Source organism: Rutilus rutilus, assembly GCF_951802725.1.
Source record: "Rutilus rutilus genome assembly, chromosome: 16".
Taxonomy (NCBI): Eukaryota; Metazoa; Chordata; class Actinopteri; order Cypriniformes; family Leuciscidae; genus Rutilus; species Rutilus rutilus.
The window spans coordinates 10390368-10414082 of NC_140224.1; the positions used below are offsets into that span (position 1 = coordinate 10390368).

A 23715-nucleotide genomic window follows, 5' to 3' on the forward strand; every position below is an offset into this window, starting at 1 on the left:
CTGTGTGCTTGATGTTGACCGTGTTTCTCTTGCCCCATATGAAACTAAATGCGCTAGAAATCTGGGCTTTCTGTTTGATTGCAACCTAAAATGTGATAAACAGATCAGTACTGTTGTAAAATCATGCTTTTTTCATCTTCGCCAACTCTCTAAAGTTAAACCTTTTTTAACCCAGAGTAACTTCCAAACAGTGATTTATGTTTTCGTAACAACTCATCTAGACTATTGTAATTCACTTCATATTGGTGTCTCTCAGTCTTCCCTCTCCCGTCTACAGCTAGTGCAAAACGCAGCTGCTAGACCAGTGATGTCAAACTCAATTCCTGGAGGGCCACACCTCTGCACAGTTTTGCTCCAACCCTAATCAAACACACCTGATCCAGCTAATCAAGGTCTTCAGGATTACTAGAAACTTCCTTGCAGGTGTGAGTTGGAGCTGGTTGGAGCTAAACTGTGCAGAGCTGTGGCCCTCCAGGAATTGAGTTTGAGATCACTGCGCTAGACTCCTCACTGGGACCCGAAATTATGAGTCGATCACCCCTATTTTATCCACACTGCACTGGCTACCTGTCAAATTTAGAATTGATTTTAAAATTTTCTTTTTTGTTTATAAAGCCCTCAACAAATTGGCCCCTCAGTACCTGACCGATCTACTCTGTCCGTACACTCCTTCTAGAACTCTGAGATCTAGTGATCACTGTCTACTCATTGTGCCTAAATCTAGACTTTGGCCCAAAACTTTGGAACAGTCTACCTCTCTACATTAGATTAGCTCCCTCTGTTTCCACCTTCAGATCTTCTTTAAAGACTTCTTTATTTTCTTTGGCTTTTCATACTCCTTGATTTACGTACGATTATTGTTTATCTATTGTTTTGTGTTTCTTTATTGGTTGTTTTATTTTTATTTCTTTTTTCTGTTCTGAACAGCACTTTGGTCAGCCTTGGTTGTTTTTAAATGTACTTTAAATAAATATTGTATTGTATTATATATTAGCTAGAACGATATACAGTATTTTTGTTCACAGCACATAGACAAACTGGTCATAGTAAGGTATACGTATAAACTAACAGAAGGAAATGCAAACTGGATTGACTGGATCTAGATGAAACTGCAGTGAAGTGTGCTAATGCAGTGTGTATGTGGCATCAAGCTACCGGCTGCAATACAGAATCATTTTAAACCCATCCTCTACATGTGACGATTTATGGTAATACGATGTATCGTTTGTTTTCACCCAACTGAACATGTTCAATCAGCATTTGTTGGTCTCTGTTGCATGGGGCAGTGTGAACTGAATGACAGTTATTTTTCATAAAATTAGAAATCCAACGACCAACTTGTTTGTTGGCGTCTTGTAACTGTAACCGTGATAAAGCTTCAGCAAGAGGAGTTATGTGCAACAAACTTCCATTTTCTGTACAACAAGTTGCATTTCTTCTGGTTCAGGTCTTTTGTGCTTCGTTAAATATGGAGCCATTTTACTCTAGATGCCTTCAAAAGAACGAGCAAAGATGAGCATAACCGACGTCCATCGCATATGCAGACTGATTTCTACGTTTTTTTTTTCTTATCACTAACATTTAGATATTTGAACTGAATAAAACGCAAACAATAAAAATAACTGATAAGGTTAGCTGATTACCTTAAAAATCTATAGATATCATCACTGTCATTTCGTACTGCCGTTAAAACTTTCTCCGACAAGCGGATGCAATGAGATCTGTTTTCCTGTTTGCTCATGTGACGTTCGGCATAAAGCCTATTACCGTGATATGAAAATGTAATACCATCACATGCCAACCATCCAGCGTTGGAAGAACGTGCCTGTGGCAACATTTCTGCAAATTACATTTATTCTTGCAATAAGCAACATAGTGAAATGTCCAGTGAGTGGTGCTAAAAGTGTTTTTGATTTGATTTAAAAACAGATAAATGTGAATGTTAATATGTTGGTTATCACAGCAATTCATAAACTTAATATACGGTCATTGGTTCTAAAAGTTTAATCGCATATAGGCTCTCTCGCGTTTGGAAATACCACCTATATTAAACCATAATCGAATAGTGCACAAAAAAGTGAGATAAAAATGCATTGATGAAGCAACCATGCCATTTAATTATAAAAGTTGTTGTTGTTGTTTTACTGCCACTGGAAACTGCACTGAATTCGAAGTTTTTTGAGTTTTGCAAAAATGTAGGCCTCTGTTGATAATTTTAATAACAAAAAGCACCATGTTTTTTGGACATTTATGGTAATGCAATGTTTTGGACATGATATGACTATACCATGTTTTTGTACAAATAACAATGATAATACAAAAGCTTTTGGACATGGTACAGTTATTCAATTAAAATGACTACCATGTTTTTGGATATGAACCACAAAAGGTGTTTTTCAACATGCAGGTGAGAAGTACAATGTTTTATGGATTTGTACAATGTTATGACCAAGGTTTTCTTGAAGTGTAGCATGGTTATACCATGTTTTATGGACATAGTACAACTAGAGTTCCTTCGAACGAGTACCATAGAAATACCAGATTTTTTATATGTTCTCACCGAGGCTGCAATTATTTGATCATAAATATAGTAAAACAGCAATATTTTTACAATTTAAAATAAAATGTTTTCTATTTTAAAATTAAGTTATTGCTGTGAAGGCAAAGCTGAATTTTTGGCAGCCAGATTACTCCAGTCTTCAGTGTCACATGATCCTTCGGAAATCATCAGAGGTGGACAGAGTACACAGCTTCATTACTTGAGTAAAAGTACAGATACCCCTTGCTAAATTGTACTCAAGTACAAATAAAAGTACTACAGTCAGATGTCTACTTAAAGGAGAACTCCGGTCAATTTTAACATTTGTCGATTGTCGAGTTCACGCGCATAGGTTTAGTACCTATGATCACGCGCGTGAACTCGACAATCGACTACTGTGGACTTCGACCGAAAACAGGATGTAAATACAGGTATGTGCGCTGGCTAAATAAACATCATTTTTATTCATATCTTTCACATCTACTGCAGTCAGATTCACACGCGTTCACTCCGAAGGAATCACTCACATGACCTGTGCACTTGTAATAACACATCAAGGATGTTAAGACTAAGAGGCTAAAAGCAGGTTTAAAACTTGCCCCATTGAAGTCAACAGGGTGCAAATTTTAAAAAGAGGATAACACGTTGTAGGCAACACCGATTTTTGTCGTTGTTCTCTGTACTGACAGCACTCCAAATGTACAAAAAAATGAGCTCAATGTTAAAATTGACCGGAGTTCTCCTTTAAGTAAAAGTACTGAAGTAGGCTACTTGTTTTTAAAAGTACTTGAGTATCAAGAGTACATTTTCTAAATATTGCATTTCTACTGCCACAGTGCTTACATTGGTAAACACAGCAAACACTTGAAGCGAAAACTATCATTAACTTGTTCAGAAAATTGAAATAGTCTGGCGAGGTGGGGCCACGGGTTGGCACATTCCCGGGATGGACCTGCTGCGTCTTCATCCATTGTTTCGTCCATGGTTTCTTCTCTTATCTAAATCTGACCATGGAGTTGACTTTGGCGGAAAGCTGAAGGTGATTGCTGATAGGCTGTCCCAATCAGTGGCGCCTGCACAATCCAATCACGTTTGAGAGGGAAACAACAAATTGAGGGTTTCTGAGATTTTTCTTTTTCCCTTTTTTTTTTTTTTTAGAAGAAGTAACGGGTACTCTCGGTTATGGATAGAAATGTAGCGGAGTAAAGAGTACAATATTTGCCTCTCAAATGTACTTGAGTAAAGTCATGAGTACTCCCCAAAAATGATACTCGAGTAAAGTACAGATCCCTCAAAATTGTACTTAAGTACTGTACTCAAGTAAATGTACTCCGTTACTGTCCGGCTCTGGAAATCATTTGATGAATCACCTTGAAAAGCTTCAAAAGAACAGCATTTTTTTTGCTTTTGTAACATTATAATTGTCTTTACTGTCACTTTTGATCAATTTAATGCATCCTTGCTGAATAAAAGTATAAAGTACTTTTTTGGACAAATTCTATTTGCTTCATGTGCAAAACTGTTTGGATATACATCAGCAAAACAATAGACAGTTTTTAGTTTAGCACTGCATTTTGGAGGAACTTTGATATAATTGATACCCTTGACATACCTGCTTGACAGGTTTGACATACTTGACTGAAATACCTTGAGCATAACATCACACGAGAAGCCATTAATCCTGTTTCAGCTGGTGTGTTGAACTCTCAGGTTGCAATCGTATAGTTAAAACTTCCATAGTTGGAAAATGAACAAATCTTTATATAAATGTCATATTCTCTGTAACAGTAAACAGTTGTTTTAATTGAAACTGATTGTTTTCAGAAAACAATAGGTGCAGGGAGATGCCCTTGACTGGGGGGTTAGAGCTTTAAAGGGATACTCCACCGTGTTATTCCCTTAACTAAGACAAGTTGATACATACCTCTCTCGTCTCAGTGCGTGCACTCAATCGCTCTGGCGCGCGGCGACACTTTGATAGCACTTAGCTTACCCCAGTTCATTCAATGGTACCAAACAGAGATGAAGTTAGAAGCCACCAAACACCTCCACGTTTTCCCTATTTAAATACAGTTACACGAGTCGTTACACGACCAATGATGGTGACACAAAATAAAACGTGGCGCTTTTCTAAGCGGGTTTAAAAGGATAACTATAATGTATGGCGGAATAGCACTTTTGGGAGTACTTTGACTCGGCGAAGTAAGTCACGCCTGAAAAATCCTCTCCCCCTCTCCCTCTCACTTCTGTCATTAGAACCAACGTGACTTTTTACTGCGCCGAGTCGAAGTGCTCCCAAGTGCTATTCCGCCATACATTATAGTTATCCTTTTTAACCCGCTTAGAAAAGCGCCACGTTTTATTTTGTGTCACCATACTTGGTCGTGTAACTACTCGTGTAACTGTATTTAAATAGGGAAAACGTGGAGGTGTTTGGTGGCTTCTAACTTCATCTCTGTTTGGATCCTAATGAATGAACTGGGCTAAGCTAAGTGCTATCAAAGTGTCGCCGCGCGCCAGAGCGATTGAGTGCACGCACTGAGACGAGAGAGGTATGTATCAACTCGTCTCAGTTAAGGGAATAACATAGTTTAATATGAAAAAACGGTGGAGTATCCCTTTAAAGAGTGTGTGTATTCAACACATTGATTCCTAACTCAGAGCCCATGAGCGTCTGTATGGAAACAGAAAACATTGGGATAGCTGCCAATGGTTGCACCAAAATATGGAACTTATATATGGAAATATGGAATATACTCTATTACTATATAATAAGAAAGTATGCACAGTTGGATGTTTATGGAAAAGAGCAGCATGTAAAATGTTCAGAAAATCTGCTTACAAGTTTAACACGTCATGAGGGTTAGTGAATAATGACAGAATTTTCTACAATTTCTTTCAAACCTGAAAGCTTAAAAACAAAAGAAAAGCATATAATGAAGCTCTGCAATATGTGAGTCCAAGCTACTTCACATTGCAACAATGACACATTTGTGACAAATAAGGAGGACAATGCCAAGAAAAAAAAAAGGAATATCATGGAACATGTTTAAAACAGCATGATATTACCATGGCACTTTTTGATTACTAAAAGAACAGGGATGGCAACAGTGATGGCATGGTTTGAAAGCAGCATGCAAATGCAATTTAAGAAAAGAAAGAAAAAAGACACCAAGAGAGTGCTATGTTGGGTTAAGTATTCATTTTCTCCATAGGTGAATTTATTTTAACAATAATTGTGAGTTACGTGGTAGTTACTCAATGGTGTATGGTTTTGTTGAAGTCATCAGCCTGCATTATTTCAACTTATTTTATAAATAATCTAAAAACGAATTCTAGGCTACTACACCAATCAGAAAATAAGGGCTGTGTCTGAAATCATGCATTATTTGAGGGGACAACCATTTGTCATTATCGAGTACACTCATTCAATCCCATAATGCACCTCAATAAATATACAACTTGGCTGAATCCGAAATCGCCCCCTAAACCCTCATTCACTATTCTCTACGTTAGTCCACTAATACTGTTCACTTGAAGGAGTAGGCTAAATAAAAAACGAGTGAGCGAATTCGGACAGCCGTTGTGAGAAAATCGGTTGTAGGCCTACGCTCATTGTTGCAGTGCAATGTGGGATTGAATAAGTGCACTCAATAACGTCCACTATGGTTTCGGACATCACTACTGAGGCTGTCCCCTCAAATAACGCCCTATTTGAGGGTACAGGGGGCCATTTTGGATTCAGCCCTGGAGTACACTCGACGGCAAGCCTTTAGACTAGACCCATGGCACTCTGAGCGCCATGCACAGCTAATGAATTCTAGCGACACTCAGTGCCTGAAATTTGCCACTCATTTGTGGACTATAGTGGAGTAAATTATGTATGGAATGGTGAATGAGGAGGGTATAGGGGGCGATTTCGGATACAGCCAAGCAAATCACACCAAAAACACACTTTCTAGCTCCCGCTCACTTCCATGAAGCACTGTAATTGATATTCAATATTTTGAATCTCAATATTTCTATAATCCTTCCATATTTGTATGCATATTTTGCAATAAATGTAACATATATTGTTTCGATATAAACATCTTTAAATCAACAGTTTTTATTTGTCAATTTTTATTTTATTTGCAATGCTTCATGCGACTGTCTAGATCTTTCCTTCATCAAAGCCGTTGAACACATTAATGTACCTTAGTCTTTTGTCCGATATTCAAATAATTGTTCAAATCAAAGTTTGCAATATTGTGAATCACCTCATAGCTGGCTTGTTTGGTTCATGGCTTATAAAATAACAAAGATTAAAAAAAAATCCCAATGGGAAAAATTAATGAGAAAAATACTTCTAGAACCAAGGGCATTGTTGACCTATCAGTCATATATCATGCATTTCAGTACCAGTAACATGGCAATCCCACCTGATACTATTAGTCACTGGATCACTGTACCATGGTATTATCAAAGACCAGGCAGCTTTATGACACTTATGGGCATCACATTCGCGCTTGTGCGTTCCATTCATAACTATAATGTCCAAAAATGCTGTCTAGTAGTTATGTAGTGCGCTAGGTTTTGAAAGACATCCAGCCAGTACACACACACAGAGCTATGTAACGTTACAGCCATAAGGCATGAATGCTCAGACATACTTAATCTAACGTTACCGTTTTGAGAAAAAAAAAAAGTGGTTTTACATGTAAATGACATTACGTTACATGTTCCGTTCGTTAAATAATATTTAACCTGCTGTCTGAAACACAAGCGACAGGTTTTGAATTTAAAGTGAGCTAGTGAACTGCCAAAGTCAATGTGTAACTACTGAATTAGAACACTCGTTCAGAACACGTTCAAATTTTTATATTCTAACATATATCTCGTTAGGATGTAAGAGGATAACTTACACACTTATAAGCAGCTGTGAAACTCCTGTGCAGCAGTGTTGTTCGGTCTGCCTTCTGCTGGACTTTCAGCCCATCTCCCACAAACTTCCGACGGTCTGCCTATCCCGCAACTTACGGGTGGAGAGCGGAATTGCAAATCCTACTATGACCAAGGTTTAGCTCATGAATGTCAATTAGTTAATGCTGACGTCGCTAGGTAACATTTCTAGACCGTCCAATCATGTTTCTTTATTAATAATCATGAGCCAAGCCTTCGACTGCAGTTGGAGGCTGGCACTAAATACTTGGGGTTTCGAGTCTGACGACAACACGAGGGCGTGGTTTGTTCGCAAGGTCATGGAGCATGCGCAGTCTACTTGCTCCGGGAATACCGCAAACTTAAAACTTAAAATCGCGCAGAAGCCCTCGTTGCTTAAGTTTCATTTTCACTCAGTTCAAGCACGAATGATATCATAATGTTAAACGTAAAAAAAACGTAAAAAAATGTAATTTTTACATTTTAAATGTTGCTTGGTGTCAAGGCCCACGTTGTATACGTTTTATGTTTCTCAAAAGTTTTGGGATCGGTAAGATTTGTAATCATTCTAATGCTAATTTGATGCTCAAAAACAGTAGGCCTACTTCTTATCAATCTTGAAAACTTGTGTACGATTTATTTATTTTTATTGATTGATGAATAGAAAGTTTAATTTATTTTAAATAGAATCTTTTGTAACATTATAAATGTCTCTACTGTAACTTGATAATTGTAATGCATCTTTGCTGAATAAAAGTATTGGTTTATTTTATTTACTCACCTTCAAGTTGTTCTAAACTTGTTCTTCTGTTTAACAAGAATGTTGGTAGACATTGACTTCAACACAGCTTACATTTTTCAGTGTAATTTGAGATGAAATTATATTTCACTGGTGTGATGTCAGACCTATTTTAGTGATATTGTAATAAAATTAGTAATAAATCTTAACTATATTAACATTGTATTCCCATTTAGCTACATTAAAAGTACTGTTCATGCAAAAGTAAAGTTTCTAGAGAGCAGTTTAAAATAGAAATGACTCAATCACATCTGTTGGCTTAGATAAAAACATACAAAAACACCTGTCATTACCAGGTTAGGTGTACAAAGCAAGGACACATTTTTTAACTGAATTGCAAACAAACGATTTATTTACAATATGCAAGGGAACCAACATATTTAAGGGAAAAATATGTTTACAATAAATAAATAAATAAATAAAATATACGATTTACAAAAAAATTGTGCTGGGCAATAAATAAGTGCATCCAAAATAATGTGTGCACTATGTATAATTATTTTGTATATATAAATACACAACATACATGCATATATTTAAGAAAAGTGTTATTTATAAAATATTTATATTTACCGGTATATATAATATACCTCCGAGCAAATGAAAAGGTAGACAACACAATACAAAGAACAAAGCACATAGCACACAACTCTGTTCGGCAGAGACATACACAAGAACTCGAATCACTACAGAAAACTCATTCCGCTACAAAGAGCTCAGTTCACTACAGAAAACTCATTCCGCTACAAAGAGCTCAGTTCACTACAGAAAACTCATTCCGCTACAAAGAGCTCAGTTCACTACAGAAAACTCATTCCGCTACAAAGAGCTCAGTTCACTACAGAAAACACATTGCGCTACAAAGAGCTCAGTTCACTACAGAAAACTCATTGCGCTACAAAGAGCTCAGTTCACTACAGAGAGTTCAAATCCGCTCCGGAGAGAAAGCATGAATGAACACGCCATCCTTTTAAACCAGCAAAAGGTAGGAAAAGCACTCGGGGAAAGAAGAGTACAAATATTAGCATAACGCATTTTGCTTGAGTTTGTGGCACACAAACTTCCTCATTTCCACTGCATGGCGTTGTGTCAGTTGGCTGGGACTGATACCTCTGGTCAGGGCAAGAGCATTCTGGACAGATAAATTAAAAATATTGAATGTCACATAAAAGGAGTCATTTTTATGTATTAAAAAAAAATTCTTACAAAAAGAAAAGCTCTGGCTATGAAGCTTTGTAATGCCTTACCAGTAGTACAAAGGCTCCACAATTGTTTCCATCTTTTTGTGATGAAGAGCAGAGACCACCATTTCTCCAGAATCCTCCCAATTCTTTCGTCTTTGTGTACCTCACAGCCATATACTTCCTGAGTAAATAAGTGGAATACATTCAATTATTTACAAGGTAAAAATGATGAGTATTTCTAATGTGGTCTAGTTCAACTTAAAGGGGACCTATTATGCCCCTTTTTAGGAGATGTTAAATAAGTCTCTGATATCCCCAGAGTGTGTAAATGAAGTTTTAGCACAAATTAGTTTTTTTGCAAAAAAATTAGCTTGCTGTTTCTGTGTTTATCCCTTTAAAACTTTCAAGAAGAGGGCGGGGCTTCAAGAGTTCATACTCCTCAGTCAGGAGGACGCACTGAAAATATCAGAAACTCTCAGTAGCGGTGTTCAGTTTGAACCGGAGTCGGACAACCCTCCTCAGACTCGACGCTCAGTTTGAGCCAGTTTAAGGACTTAAATTTCAAGTTTTTTTCAATGAAAAATTGGTAATGTGATATCAGTCATAAAAAGGGTATCGAACCAGAGACTACCTGTAGGAGGTGGTCTGAGTTTGGTAGCAATGGAACTGTGGCATGATTCACGGGAATGTGAAAGCAACTACTTGGTGCACACTTGTTCAGGAAGTAAAGTAACTGGAAGTTAAGTGACAACGTCAAAACACATGGTCATGATACTGGCGATGATTTTCACAGTGTGTGCAATCAGAGTGGCAATTGAATGGCTTGCAATTAGCCATATCTATAAAAGAGTCTGTTTGCAAGTAGCAGAAAGCTGCCTTCACACAACCTATAGATCCACGTGTCATTCACTCTGCTGTGCATAATAGCGCCAAAATAATAAAAAAGTATATATTGCACTTCTGTTTTCCATCATGATGCACTGTGATGATACGATATACGCGGGGCGCGCCAGGAACACTCGCACATGAACCTCAACAAATGTGCCCAATATGAAGATCAATATGATGGCCGATAAGCAAGCAGAACTTAGTTCTGTTGGAATGAAAATATGTACAGTATGACACTACACTATGATTAAAAAAACATGTACAGTAACATTACTCAATTTGTAAAAATCCTTTATCTTACCTCCACATATCAACATATGTGACATTGTTCCCTGACAATGAGTCCAGTACTGATACTTCCATATTTGGAACATCTGCTACCAGAAGTATCCAGTGATTGCCCCACACATGGATTGGAAGGAAAATCCACTTCATTCGGGAGAACGCCATCTTGGAACGAATTTTAAAACGGTTAGTTCCAGTCCAATATTTGTATTGTGTGGCAGAAATCATCAATCAAAAGCTGGGTCACCATTCATAGCCATCTCAGAACAGGCACCATGTAACCATTTTATAAAAGCAATAAGGTCCTCGAGTCTAGTGCTGTATTGTGAATAAGTCAAGGCTGAAGGACGTTGTTAGGCGCGAAGAGTTCACAATACAGCACAGCCTCATGTACCTTATTGCTTACAGACATCAAGAAAAAAAAACTGCGAAATGTTTGCAATTCACTTTCATTCTAAAAAAAAAAAAAAAAAAAGAAAGTCACTGACTACAGTCAGTAGATACCAACATTATTAAAAATATCATCTTTTGTGTCCAACAAAAGAAAGATACGCAAACAGGTTTGGAACAACATATGGGTGAGTAAATTACAATTTTCATTTTTGGGTGAATTATCCCTTTAACATAGCAAAATATATATATTGTAAGATTTACACTAGTCATAATCACCTTTTCAAACATCCAGGCATCAAATCTGTCACGTTCCCAGAGCACAGGCATGTATGTAGAAATATTGAAACAGCGGTAGCCAGTGTTGGCTTCGATGCTGTTTTCGAGCGTCAACGTGTCCAAATATGCATTTATCACCTGTGACAAACAGTAAAGAAACTTAGTTTTGAAGATTTCAACCTTATTCTTTCCTTTTGACCTATCATGATACTTAATTCTACCTTATCATTTAACCAGTGAGGATGTTTCAGAGATTCAAAATCACTGCTCTCTAACACCTGTCCACAGACGGACAATCTAACTCCACTGTCTACCTCAATCTCATGCTTGCTCAGCTCTGCCAGAAGTGTCTCAGTCTCTGTCAAATAATACCATATTTTATCTTTCAAAATTGCAATTGCAAAATGTAAATTGCAATAACTTTAACATACTACTCACCTGTCAAATCTATTACATCAAAGTCTGTCAACAAGTTCTCCTTCAAAAAACCAGACTGGTCCCCTGTGTCACGTACAACATAAAAAAAAAAAAGATTACATTGAATGATGCATGTTAACATGGATGCAAACAGCAGTCCTTCCCATAGTAACCTTACCACTGTTTCTTTTCTCAATTCTACTTTTTTTGCCTTTCACCTTTCCTTTTCTTTTCCGGGTTGGAAGTACACGCAGTTTCAGCTTGTCATCTTGCTTACTTAGAAGAGGTAGTGAGTCTTCTTTTGGGACAAAGAATTTCATTTTTCCTGTAATTTCATGAATGACTGCAGTTGCATTTAGCAACAACTCATGATCCACACATATGTATGATAGATCCTGGAGAATTTTTAATTTCTCTCGCAGGGCACACTGTGCAGTGGAAACTCCATTTGCCTCTGTGTCTGTCTTCGTACACTGAATGTCATGACAGTCTATGGCAACAGGATGTTCAGTATTGTCCTCGTCATTACATGTCGGTGTGGTGCCCACGAGGCTATTGGCGCAGACAGTATCGTCCTTGTCAATCACTTCTTTCACCTTCAAATTTTTATGACTTGACACAACATCCAAGTCAAGAGTGACATATGGACTGCTGATGTAATCTGGACACAACGAGTACCATGAGTTGTCAGTGTGTTTGAAAACAGCAAAAAAATGCTTGCAGGGTAAAAAAGTGGACTTAAAAGATCTGCATTCACATGACGGAAAGCGGTCTTTGTCTCCGAGATCCACAGAGTACCATTCACATGATTGCTCACTCTGGACTTTATAAAGCCCCTTACTCTGCTCTTGAACTTGTTGGGAGGTATAACAACAAGCTGCCTCTAGGTTTTTCAGGCAATGTTGCACAAAGGTTCTTGGACGGTCCCAGAGGAACTCAGGAACATTAGCACTGTAGACCTTGTGTTCACTGCTGTACATGTAATTAAGTTTAGCGTATGAGAGGAGCTGTTCAGGGATGAACTCGGTAACTATTATTTCAACCAAAGATGATACTGTTTTAGTACCCGAAATCTTCAGGTAAAAGCTCTTCAATGAGTTGTTCATTGCTTCAGTGCCATTGTTTGTGGTTACAGACACATTAAATCCATGTGGAGAAAATCCTCTGCACCACCTCTGAAAATAAGAAAAAAGTAATTTAACACGAAGTAAAAGAAAAAAAACTTTCTGATCTCCCTTTACTGTCAATGTACATAAATGCATTACAATTAATTATAAACAATGAAACAAAACATCAAACAAAAATATTCTCAAGGTGGCACTGTTGTAACCCCTACCTCTTTAATATTGAGCCATCTTTTCTCAACATAGTTCTGAACTTCTGTATTACTCTTATACAAGACACTGTCCCTGAGCTTACTTATTGCTGCCTCACATGTTTCTCTATCATGTGCAGAAGCTACACTACGAAGGAGGCCAAGAAGTTCACTGCGATCTTGATCAGATAGATGGTTCTTGCCTGCAACAGGTGCATTACAATGCCTAATTAGTAATTTCTTCAAAATGTTACAACTATTACTATTTAACACACATGTAATTTCTAGCTTTGCCAAGTTCAATAAACTAACATTACTTTTTTTTCATATTATTTCTCTAATAATAAACATTTATTTGTAGGCGAAGTTCCTCAACATATAGCAGCTGAAGTTATAGGGAAAAAACTTAACGATTATGACAAATATAATTGTTTATCATTTCCCTTAATATTTTGTTTAATATCAATTACTGCAATGTTAATTAAAATACTAATTTTGTGTGGGGCAATTACATATAATTCTTAATGTAGACACATTTGAAATGAGCTGAGATTTGATTTCTGTATTATTGCAGTGCCCAAACAGTGAAATCTGCACTTAGCCGCACGGAAAACAAAATTATTACTCATATTAAATTGTCTGAGTTAAATGAAAAAAAAAAAAACTGAGTTATGATACTGATTTGATCGTAGAGAAAAAAGGTTTAATAAGACAACTGCTAGACATTCCTGGTCCATCACCACATACATTTTGAGAGAGAGAGAAGAATACTTACTTTCCCTTGTCCAGCGAATCCAGGCTTGCTCTCGATGGAAAGAACACAGGTATTTGTGAGTATTTGGGAAGACCAATTGAAGTGCCTGGTATTCTTGTTCACAATAATCAGTCATGAAATAATTTGGATTCCAGGCATCATTCCATTTTTTAATTAAAGACAAGGCCTCAGAGATCGCCATGGTGGACTCATTTTCACAAATGAACTCTGCAACAGGTTTGTAGCCAACATTTGTCCTGACAACAACTAAAAAAAGTGGCAAGGCATATTTTGTTGTTCTGTATGTGGCATCCAGGAGAACCATGTCTCCATACCGTTTAAGAAGTCTCTGCTGTTCTTGGGACTGATGTACAAACAAAAATGTGTTCTGCATGGTGGACTCCTTTTCTTCACTATTCACACCATCACCATCTTGGGATTTATCATCTGTGATTTGGGCCTCTGAGCATTTTCTGAAGTAAAAATGTGCAGCAGGATCATCTTCTTTCCATTTATTCAGCTTTATTTCCAAATTAAGCTGATCAAGACCAGAGTACCTTCCCGCTACTAAAGCCAAATGCACATGGTTTTGAATGGTATGGCTAGTTGGAAAGTAGCACTGATCATGTGACTTTGGGAGGACACAATCCGAAACTGAGAGTTCAGTGTTCACAAACTGCCGAAGCACTTTTTTAAGGAAAGGCACAGATGTAATTCCCAATGACACATACTCTTGAATTTTTTTCTTCACAAGAGGGTGGATATTTCTTGTGTATCCACTTTCTGCCGAAATCTTGTGGTGTTGGTGAGCTGTCTCAAATGGTAAGATGATGTGAATTATTTCAGATGACTCTGCTTCATTTTTCTGTAGAGCTGCTTTCAGAGTGTCCATGACGACTTGTTTTCTCACTTTTGAAGCTCCTTTCTCAATGCTGAATTTGTTGAATCTAGGGGAAAAAAAATGCTTTGTAAGAATATAATTGATTGAAAGAGTTGCTAAACGAACAAAAAATCCTAATGGTTTGATGTATTTTATAAGAGAATATTCTCTGTAAACCCACTTGGAAATGATATTTATTCAAAAAAATGCTACATAAATATATTGTAGGGCTGCCCCGACAAAAGATATTTCTAGTCAACTAGTAGTTATTCATTTAAGTCATTAGTCAACTTAGCCTCTTCCTGTTGACTAACCTTTGTTTGTATATTTGTTGGCATCCCAAAATAAATTTGAATTCAATGCATTTATTTTCAGGTTATACATTAAAACCATCAGTAGGTTAAAAAAAATGGTGTTAACTTAATACAGAATATGTATTTTGTGTTTCAAAATATTTCTAGACAAATGCAATTTGGCTATTGAAATATAAGTTTCGCAACACTATTGTACAGAAGCAATGTAGCTTACCTTCTAATATACCTAATAAAAAGTTTGGCTGTGCAGCCAACTTTTTTGGTTGTTTGAATGTACATTCTCTTCCTTTTGCCAGAATATATATGCTCATCCTCTGAAAAGAGCTGAAATATATGCAAAAGTGTTAACAGAAAAGTATGCTTTTGAAAATTGTGCATTAGTTACCCTAAATGAAAAAAGAAATCCCCTGAATCTTACCTCCTGAGTTTTGCAATTCTTTCGTGGATTTCCATACTGACAGCAATGAATTACTCTGTTTGTGACAGCAAGAGGTACATCCTCAGAAAAATCTTCCACCTGCCAAACCAGACGATGCGGCCCCTTTTCTTTCTTTCTTTTATCATCAGACCTACAAATAAAAGCAAGCACTTAAAGACAAGAAATTGTAATAATAATCTTCAGTTCTCTAAAAGCAACCAAAACATCTCTTATTCTCATCCTTACCAAGCGATGAAAGACGTCAAAGTCTCTCTCTTGTGGCATTCTAGCACAGTGTTGAGGTCAGCTTTGTTGGTGATGAAGCCAGACACATGGGTTTTTGAAATGTTCAGTACATTAAAACAATCAGGGAGCCATTCTGTGGCAAAAAATTGAGTAAGGTAATCTGTAAATAAGGACTAGGGAGAACATGGTGCATTTGAAGAAACTTTTGAACTTGAAATAGCATATTCTATGGTAATTCTTACCTGGAGTAATTATGGTCTGGTCTGCCATAATGCACACAAAACAGAAGGCCTAAAAAACGTAACAATGTGATAACAGATTCTTACCATAGCATAGCCTAACGTTACATTATATGTGCTCTTTAATTGAGTCTTCAATAATTCTACTATAAAGACTATATTAACAATAATATACGAGACAAGCATCTTGAAAGAGACACCTATCATAGTATAAAAACATTATTCCAAATTGTCAATATGTAATAACGTTTCAGTCTACAATTATTCTATTAATTATTATAAAAGAGAATATTTAAACAAACCGTTAAGCATTAAAGTAGTAAAGTCATTCCGTCATTGGCAGTTAAATTAAATTTCGCGGTATTCCCGGAGCAAACATAGACAGTAAAAGGAAGGAGCAAACAAAGTAGACTGCGCATGCTCCATGACCTTGCGAACAAACCACGCCCTCGTGTTGTCGTCAGACTCGAAACCCCAAGTATTTAGTCTGAGCCGCAGTTGGATTCGACTTACTAACGCCCACGTTCCTATGTCTTCATTCGGCCAATCAATTAGGCTTATGTCAGATAATAAATTAATATTCATGAGCCCACCTTCGCCATAGTAGGATTCACAAATTCGCGAACGAAGGCGGAAAAGGCCCCTTCTTTTCCGGATATAGAGAAAAGGACTATGGGAAGTGTAGTAATACATAGAATGCCTGCTGTGTTGGTTACTTGTAGCCTATTACAGTTTCTTCTCTTAAACACATTTCTTGAAACTATGCCTCGTATTCTCAAACAGACACTACAACATAGTCTTACACACTGGTGCAATAAATTCAAAACAACATTTCCAAAACTGGTAAGTTATGTTGCTTGTGGTTTGATGCATTTCTTTTTATTACAGTAGTATAGGGTAACAGCTGCAGTACATGTATGTGTTGCAACAGCACAGAATGCAGCACTCAAAAGTTACAGTAGAGAGCAGTCTGAAGTACATCTACTGTACCTGTTTTTCTCCATGAAGGTTCTTATGATCAAGGTGACGGTGAAGCGCCAAGTTTGGCTGTACTCGTTGCCCAGCCTCCCTCATAGTCATTCCATGGACAAAGACATGGGCAACTAGAGTGGCACTGCTTGTCTCTTTGGCCTTACCCTTCACCTTCCTCATCCTCCTCCTTCACCTCTTCCTCCACTCCCTACTGCTCTTCCTCTTCCTCTTCCTCTTCCTCCTCCTCCTCCTCCTCCTCCTCCTCCTCCTCCTCCTCCACCTCTTCCTCCTCCACCTCTTCCTCCACTCCCTACTGCTCTTCCTCCACCTCCACCTCTTCCTCCTCTTCTTCCTCCACTCTCTACTGCTCTTCCTCTTCCTTCACCTCTTCCTCCTCCTCCTCTTCCTCCACTCTCTACTCTTCCTCCTCCTCCACCTCTTCCTCCTCCTTCACCTCTTCCTCCACACTCTACTGATCTTCCTCTTCCTTCACCTCTTCCTCCACTCCCTACTGCTCTTCCTCCACCTCCACCTCTTCCTCCTCCTCTTCCTCCACTCTCTACTGCTCTTCCTCTTCCTTCACCTCTTCCTCCTCCTCTTCCTCCACTCTATACTACTCTTCCTCCTCCTCCACCTCTTCCTCCTCCTTCACCTCTTCCTCCACACTCTACTGATCTTCCTCTTCCTTCACCTCTTCCTCCACTCCCTACTGCTCTTCCTCCACCTCTTCCTCCTCCTCTTCCTCCACTCTCTACTGCTCTTCCTCCTCCTCCTCCACCTCTTCCTCCTCCTCCACCTCTTCCTCCACACTCTACTGATCTTCCTCTTCCTTCACCTCTTCCTCCACTCCCTACTGCTCTTCCTCCACCTCTTCCTCCTCCTCTTCCTCCACTCTCTACTGCTCTTCCTCCTCCTCCACCTCTTCCTCCTCCTCCACCTCTTCCTCCACACTCTACTGCTCTTCCTCTTCCTTCACCTCTTCCTCCACTCTCTACTGCTCTTCCTCTTCCTCCTCCTCCTCTACTCCAGTGTCCTCAACCTCTTCCTTCATGTCTTTCTGGATCCATTGTTCATTGTTCCAAAACCCACTGAACTGACTCTGGCCCTTTTATCTATCTATTGAAGGTTCTGATTGGGGTGTGATCAATTTTGACTCTTAGTGTTTCCACTTGGGTAATTGTGTGCTAACTGAGTTGAAGCTGTGCTGACTTGAGTGAACAATATTTCATGCTAGCGCTTTATACACGACAACATGGTGTAAGGCAATGAGAAATGAAGGGATTTGTGTTTTGCATTTGTGTTTTGCAGTGACAGTTCAACAAATCTGACTTATGTGTCAAAACAGGGGAATAGTGTTTAAAGTTTAGGGAAATGGGTGTGTTTTTTGAAAAATGGCGTTATGGTATTGACATTTTAGTTCAAAAGCCTGGTTATAGTGTTTAAGCAATCGAGAAAAACTTTAATCCTGAAACAGATTTATTGCTGTTAGGCATAATGATTATTTTATTTCAACAGAATGTTGATTTCTATTTCAAATAAATGCTGTTCATTGAACTTTCTATTCAAGTAAGAATACTGATAAACAATGTATCACGGTTTCAACTAAAATATTATGGAGCAAAAACTGTTGTCAACATTGATGATAATAATAAGAAAGAACCATTAGCTATTAATAAAAGAGAACCAGTAATAACTGAAAATAACTGACCACCAAATCAGCAAATTAGAAGGATTTCTGAAGGATTGTGTGAAAACATCAAATTAAATTAAATTAATGAACACTTTGGTAGCATTTTGGGGCATCTTAAGTGTGTTTTAATGTTTGATTCATGCATGCCTTCTGATGTCATAGGGGACTTAAGAAACTGAAGAAGGAAATAGTGCTGCATTGCACAGTTATAACTGTGGGAAATCCCCATTGTATTGTTCAGATAAGGAAAGGTTATTAGAGGTTATAGTGACCTGCATTCAGATGTACTGACACACACACACACACACACACACACACACAGTCTTAATATTCTCTAAACTGTAAGCTCAATCGTCACAACCGTTTGCTTGAACATCAGAACTGTATTATTCAACCAAAACATGTAATCCATGCTTCAAAACCTAGTTAATGTGTCAGTAAATTGGCCAGTGCCACCAAACTAAAAAGTGTTTTTGTCATCATGTAAGCCACACTGGTCAAAATGTTTAGATGTACATTCTTACATATCTTCCTATTGCTCTTCCACTACAAGCAACTGTGAATTTTCAGTTTACATGTAACACATTTCTTCAAAAATAAACTGATGTTGCTGTTAAGGGTTGTGACGTTCCTCAATGTTCAAAAATGATATTGTGCTGGCTGGGCAAACTCCATATGCAGTAGCTGTATGCTTCCAAACATGATTGGTTGATTACAAGATTGCGATTCTTATTTCATTACAAACATTACATGTCAAAGGTATTTATGGAATAAGTCCAACAGATTCGATAATTGAATGGATCATTTTGCAAGTGAAGGCTCACAAGTTGTGTAGACTTTGACAATATCACTGAAAATCAACTCATCAGACAATTGTACTCTTTTACACACTTGCCAAAACACATGCAATTTGCTTAAAATTAATAAGAAATTCAAATCTGATGTTAAACCAACTGTTTTGATCTGAACTTATTGTTTTGAAAAAAAGAAAAAGTAATTGAGAATTGAGCCAAAGCGATTGAGAAAAAAAATGTAATATCAAAATGAACAGATAATATTTAATGCATTTATAGTTTAAACAATGCAAAAGGTTGACAGCATGGACCAACTGTTGTGTATGAAATTGCTAATTACATTTCTAAAATAACTAAATACATTCATACATTTTTTTTTTACAAGACCCATTTCTCAATACTTAGGTCACTTTATCAAAACTCTTCACACAGTTATCTGTAGTAGGAGTTTTGGTGGTGATGTGTCTAAGTGAGAAATGTATTCAAGTAATCTGAAAGATGGTCATTTAATGCATTTTATGCCAAAGCAATCATAAATACTCCACGGTTTAGCCCACATAGACTGCTGTTGATCACTGTGTGAAGAGTTTTGAAAAAGTCACCTAAGTATTGAGAAATGTGTCTTAGTGATTGTAAAAAAAAAAAAAAATTGTAAAATGATATTTATTTTTCTAATTTCTGAACTTAAAAGCACATCATTTTTTCACATATTTTACATTATTGCAGCACCTCTCTCCCTAGTCTGTCAGTAGCGCTCTTGGGTGCGTTTACTAACCAACTAGTCACAACTGTATCCCAAAACCGTATAACATGGTCGCACCTCTGTTGTTTGAACCATTGGTTCAACATTATAGGACTGTCGTTAATGACATCATGTGCAGGTGGAAGAGTTATAACTTCTGCTAAATAATCTACAACCCCAATTCCAGAAAAGTTGAGACATGTTGTAAAATGCAATAAAATCTGTGCTTTGTTAATTCTCTTTAACATTTATTTAACTGACAAAAGTACAAAGGAAAAAAAGTCCAATGTTTTCACTGGCCAAGTTAATTGTGTTTTGTAAATATAAACACATTTTGATTTTGATGGCTCCAACACACTCCAAAAAAGTTGGGACAGAGTCATGTTTACCCCTGTGTCACATCACCTTTCCTTTTAATTACACTTTTTAAATGTTTGGGAATTAAGGATATTAATTGTTGCAGTTTTGCATGTGGAATTTTTGCCTAGTCTTGCTTGATACAAGACATCTGTGGTCATCGTTGTCTGTACAATCCTAATATACGCCTCCATGTCAGTGATAGGCTGCATAGTTTAGGTCAGCCGGAACCGGGAACACTTCCCATAAATCCTGATGTACTCGTTGCATCATAAGAAAGATGGCGTCTACGCTAATATTAGTCTCTCTGTTTATCCCGGGGTTTACCGCAGTCCGCCGAATCCAGGCCGTATCCAGATCTGATGGAGGACCTGCGTCTGGACACGACGACAACGCAGCCCTAGTCCTCTCTCATGTGAAGGCCTCCTTCCCTTCCCTTCCCTTTACCTCTGTACAGAGTCACCATGTGGCTACGCGGACACGATAAATAATTCTGTATTATACATTTTTACGGCCAGACAAGTAGTTTGTTGAGGGTTGATTTGTAAAGAAGGACTACACGCCTGCGCCCATTTATATTCAAACACGCATACCTATGGACATGAACATGTGATGCGACGTCAATGTTTGCGCAGAGGTTGTGTAGGTTTGCGCAGAGATAACTGCGTTTGCAGCTTGGAACCTATTTCCCGGAGTGCGTTCTTGAGCCACCAGACACTGTTTTGTGCGGATGGGCGGGTTGAGGGTTTTCTGTTTTTTTCGTCCCTTTCATCTTTGGGACTGAGAACTCCACGTCTGTTTTTCCTCAAAAACAAGCTTAAATGTGGACTCATCTGACCACAGCACACATTTCCACTGTCTTTTGGATCAAAGTACACCCGAGCCCATGTGGCTGTATTTAACGGCGTAGCATGATGGTTTCTCATGCATTGCCATCTGAGGGTGTCTCGAAGGTCACGCACATTCAACGGAGGTCTCCTGCCTTTCCCTACATGGCCTGATAATTCTCTGGATTCCCTAAATCTATTAACAATATTATGTATGGTAGATGGTGAAAGACCCAAATTCTTGCAATCTTGAATTGAGAAATTTTTGAACTGTTTGACCATTCTCTCATGAAATTTGGCACAAAGTGGTGAGCCATGACCCATCTTTGCTTGCAAAGTCCGAGTCTTCGATGGATGCTCTTTTTATATCCAATCACAATACCCTTACCTATCAGTTCACCTGCTAATTGTGGACTGCTTCAAAACAGTTTAACTTGGATATTCTATAGTCTTTTGCCTTTTATTTGGCCTCTGTCCCAACTTTTTTGAGAGTGTGTTGCAGAAATACAAATAATTTGGCAAGTGAAAACATAGGACATTTTTTTCTTTGTACTTTTCTCGGTTAAATAAAGATTAAAGAGAATTAACAAATCACAGATTCTTGATTATATTACATTTTACAAAATGTCCTAACAGTTCTGGAATTGAGGTTGTATTGGAGATCTCTGAGATGCTGCTGCTGTAATGAAAATGGCACAGGATGACTACATCACTGTTTGTCATTTTGCTTTATTGTATGTTTGATTCATCAAGGATTCCCTCATATTACGCACATGTGATTGTTAGCTATGCTGATTGTTAACACGCTAATATATGTATATATATACAGTATATAGAATGAAGGATAATGTAATGCATGTTTATTGTGCCCATGAGCAGAATCTATTAAGTCCACATGTCATTTAAAAATAAATTATGTTTCTAATCACAGCTCGATAGCTGTAGTTCCAACCACGCAAGTTTGCGAATGTTTGTTTCAGGAAACGGCAAATCGTTGAACTGTGTTGGTAATGATGGAACTTGCAGCTATAGTTGGCTAACGATGCTTTTGGAAATCACACCCCTGTTTAGTTCCTATCTCTATGAAGCCTCTCCTTCTGAAAAGCACATTGCACTCTAATTGGTTGGTTGGACCAGTGTGTTGTGGTTGGTCAACCGCTTCGAGAGTATTTTGGAAATGTCACACTCCTTACCATAACCACAAGTTTCAACACACTACTACCACAAGAAACACTTTCTGATATAAATAAAAACTGCCTTTGGAGTAACTTTTCAGACCTTTTTCATTCTTAAAAAGCAACATCTAAAGAAAGTTGAACATTTTTCTGCTTTCTCAGACTCACTTTCGAATTAAAATGTGGGTCAGTGGAAGTCAGTCGCGGGTCAAAGCAGCGGAGTAGCTTTATTTAAAAGTCTGTGGACGGCTGCTCTATATCCGCACTGCTCCACTGAGCGTTTTCCAGCATGTATTGTGATTAGGATAGCTTTGCTTCCTCAGTGGCAGTTTGCCCATGTGAAAACACAGAGCACACAACGCAAAGCACGCTTCCTCTTCCCTCAATTCGCAGCTCCTGAAAACAATAGCATTGCAGCACATTTCAAGCGGGGGGGTGTAACTATTTTGAGGTTGCATGAGCCAAATGACGACAGACCACAGTGTTGACGTGGGCAGTCAGATCGAGGCATGAGAAATGAGCTTTAAACAACAGCTAATGATGCAATAACTGCTTTCTGCAGAAGAAGAAGCATTTTTGATTGAGATTGCATGTATGCAGAACGTGATTTCACCAAGTGCAACATGTTCCTTGATCAACATCTTTAAAAATGTGTTGATCCAGGAACAAAATTCCAATCAACCAATCAGATTTGAGGGACAAGTTCACAGTTTATGTCAAGTTTAGGCTTACAACCAGGATTAGGTGCAATGATCAGTGTTATTCACCTATGCCTCTGATTTTAGGCATAACTTATGGGTAGCCTACACTGTAAACCTGAATAAGTTGGCAAAACTGAAATAATTTGAGGTAATCAGTTAGCTCATTTTTTTAAGTTAAGAAATTTAACGTTTTTATTTTTTACTCATACATTGTAATTGCTCTTAACTTAAAATATTTGAGTAAGCTAATTCATACACAATTTAAGATTGTCATGTAATCTAAACTTGCTTTTAACCAGCTGATTCAATAAATGCTAATTGGTTACACAATGCTTTGATATTATTAGCATAGCATAGCACATTATGCTGAACAATATAATACAGTTATACTGTTATAACAATATACAAAAAAAAAAAAAAAAAAACATACACTGTTTGAATGTTATCTGGAAGTACTACATTCGCCATGTTGTCATTATCATGTGACCTCCTAGCGTCATTTGTCGCTTTACTGCCATTCATAAATCCTCTCTCATGGCCTCATGGGATAGTAAAGTGTCCATCTTATGCACACTTCAGAATCACGCCAG

At 37.8% G+C, this 23715-nt stretch overlaps 2 protein-coding genes across 4 annotated transcripts in view; both read right to left on the bottom strand.

The window, feature by feature from the left end:
• Positions 1 to 7593, bottom strand: part of plekha1b (pleckstrin homology domain containing, family A (phosphoinositide binding specific) member 1b) — a 50161-nt gene extending 42568 nt beyond the window's left edge. Inside the window, exon 1 of one of the 2 annotated variants that reach the window (XM_084434780.1) lies at positions 7444 to 7593. The gene's annotated coding sequence lies outside the window, so the exon portion shown is untranslated. The remainder of the gene's footprint in view (positions 1 to 7443) is intronic. The other variant, XM_084434781.1, reaches the window with a different exon arrangement.
• Positions 7594 to 8588: 995 nt separating this feature from the next.
• Positions 8589 to 16316, bottom strand: LOC311306230 (uncharacterized protein). Of its 2 annotated transcripts, XR_014630155.1 has the most exons (12): positions 16170 to 16316; positions 15871 to 15919; positions 15629 to 15761; positions 15383 to 15533; positions 15179 to 15288; positions 13792 to 14717; positions 11880 to 12876; positions 11723 to 11785; positions 11285 to 11422; positions 10632 to 10780; positions 9506 to 9623; positions 8589 to 9390 (listed from the first exon to the last, which is right to left on the bottom strand). XR_014630155.1 is itself a non-coding variant. In XM_084434515.1 (7 exons), the coding sequence occupies exons 2-7, from the start codon at positions 15896 to 15898 to the stop codon at positions 13011 to 13013; spliced, it is 1557 nt and encodes a 518-aa protein (XP_084290641.1). In that variant the 5' UTR covers positions 15899 to 15919; positions 16170 to 16294; the 3' UTR covers positions 12909 to 13010. The 2 variants fall into 2 exon arrangements, 1 of the variants encoding a protein (XP_084290641.1); XM_084434515.1 differs by lacking the exons at positions 8589 to 9390; positions 9506 to 9623; positions 10632 to 10780; ... (1 more) ...; positions 11723 to 11785; positions 11880 to 12876 and adding an exon at positions 12909 to 13219 and having other exon boundaries at positions 16170 to 16294.
• Between the last annotated feature and the right edge of the window lie 7399 nt (positions 16317 to 23715).

What these genes read in the sequence shown, in the direction of transcription:
- LOC311306230 (XM_084434515.1), bottom strand. Translation starts at nt 15,898, where the DNA reads ATGGCAGACCAGACCATAATTACTCCAG. An exon ending in AGAATTGCAAAACTCAGGAG is followed by an intron (nt 15,289 to 15,382) that starts GTAAGATTCAGG and finishes CATATATTTCAG; the next exon opens with CTCTTTTCAGAGGATGAGCA. An exon ending in GATTCGCTGGACAAGGGAAA is followed by an intron (nt 13,220 to 13,791) that starts GTAAGTATTCTT and finishes CACCTGTTGCAG; the next exon opens with GCAAGAACCATCTATCTGAT.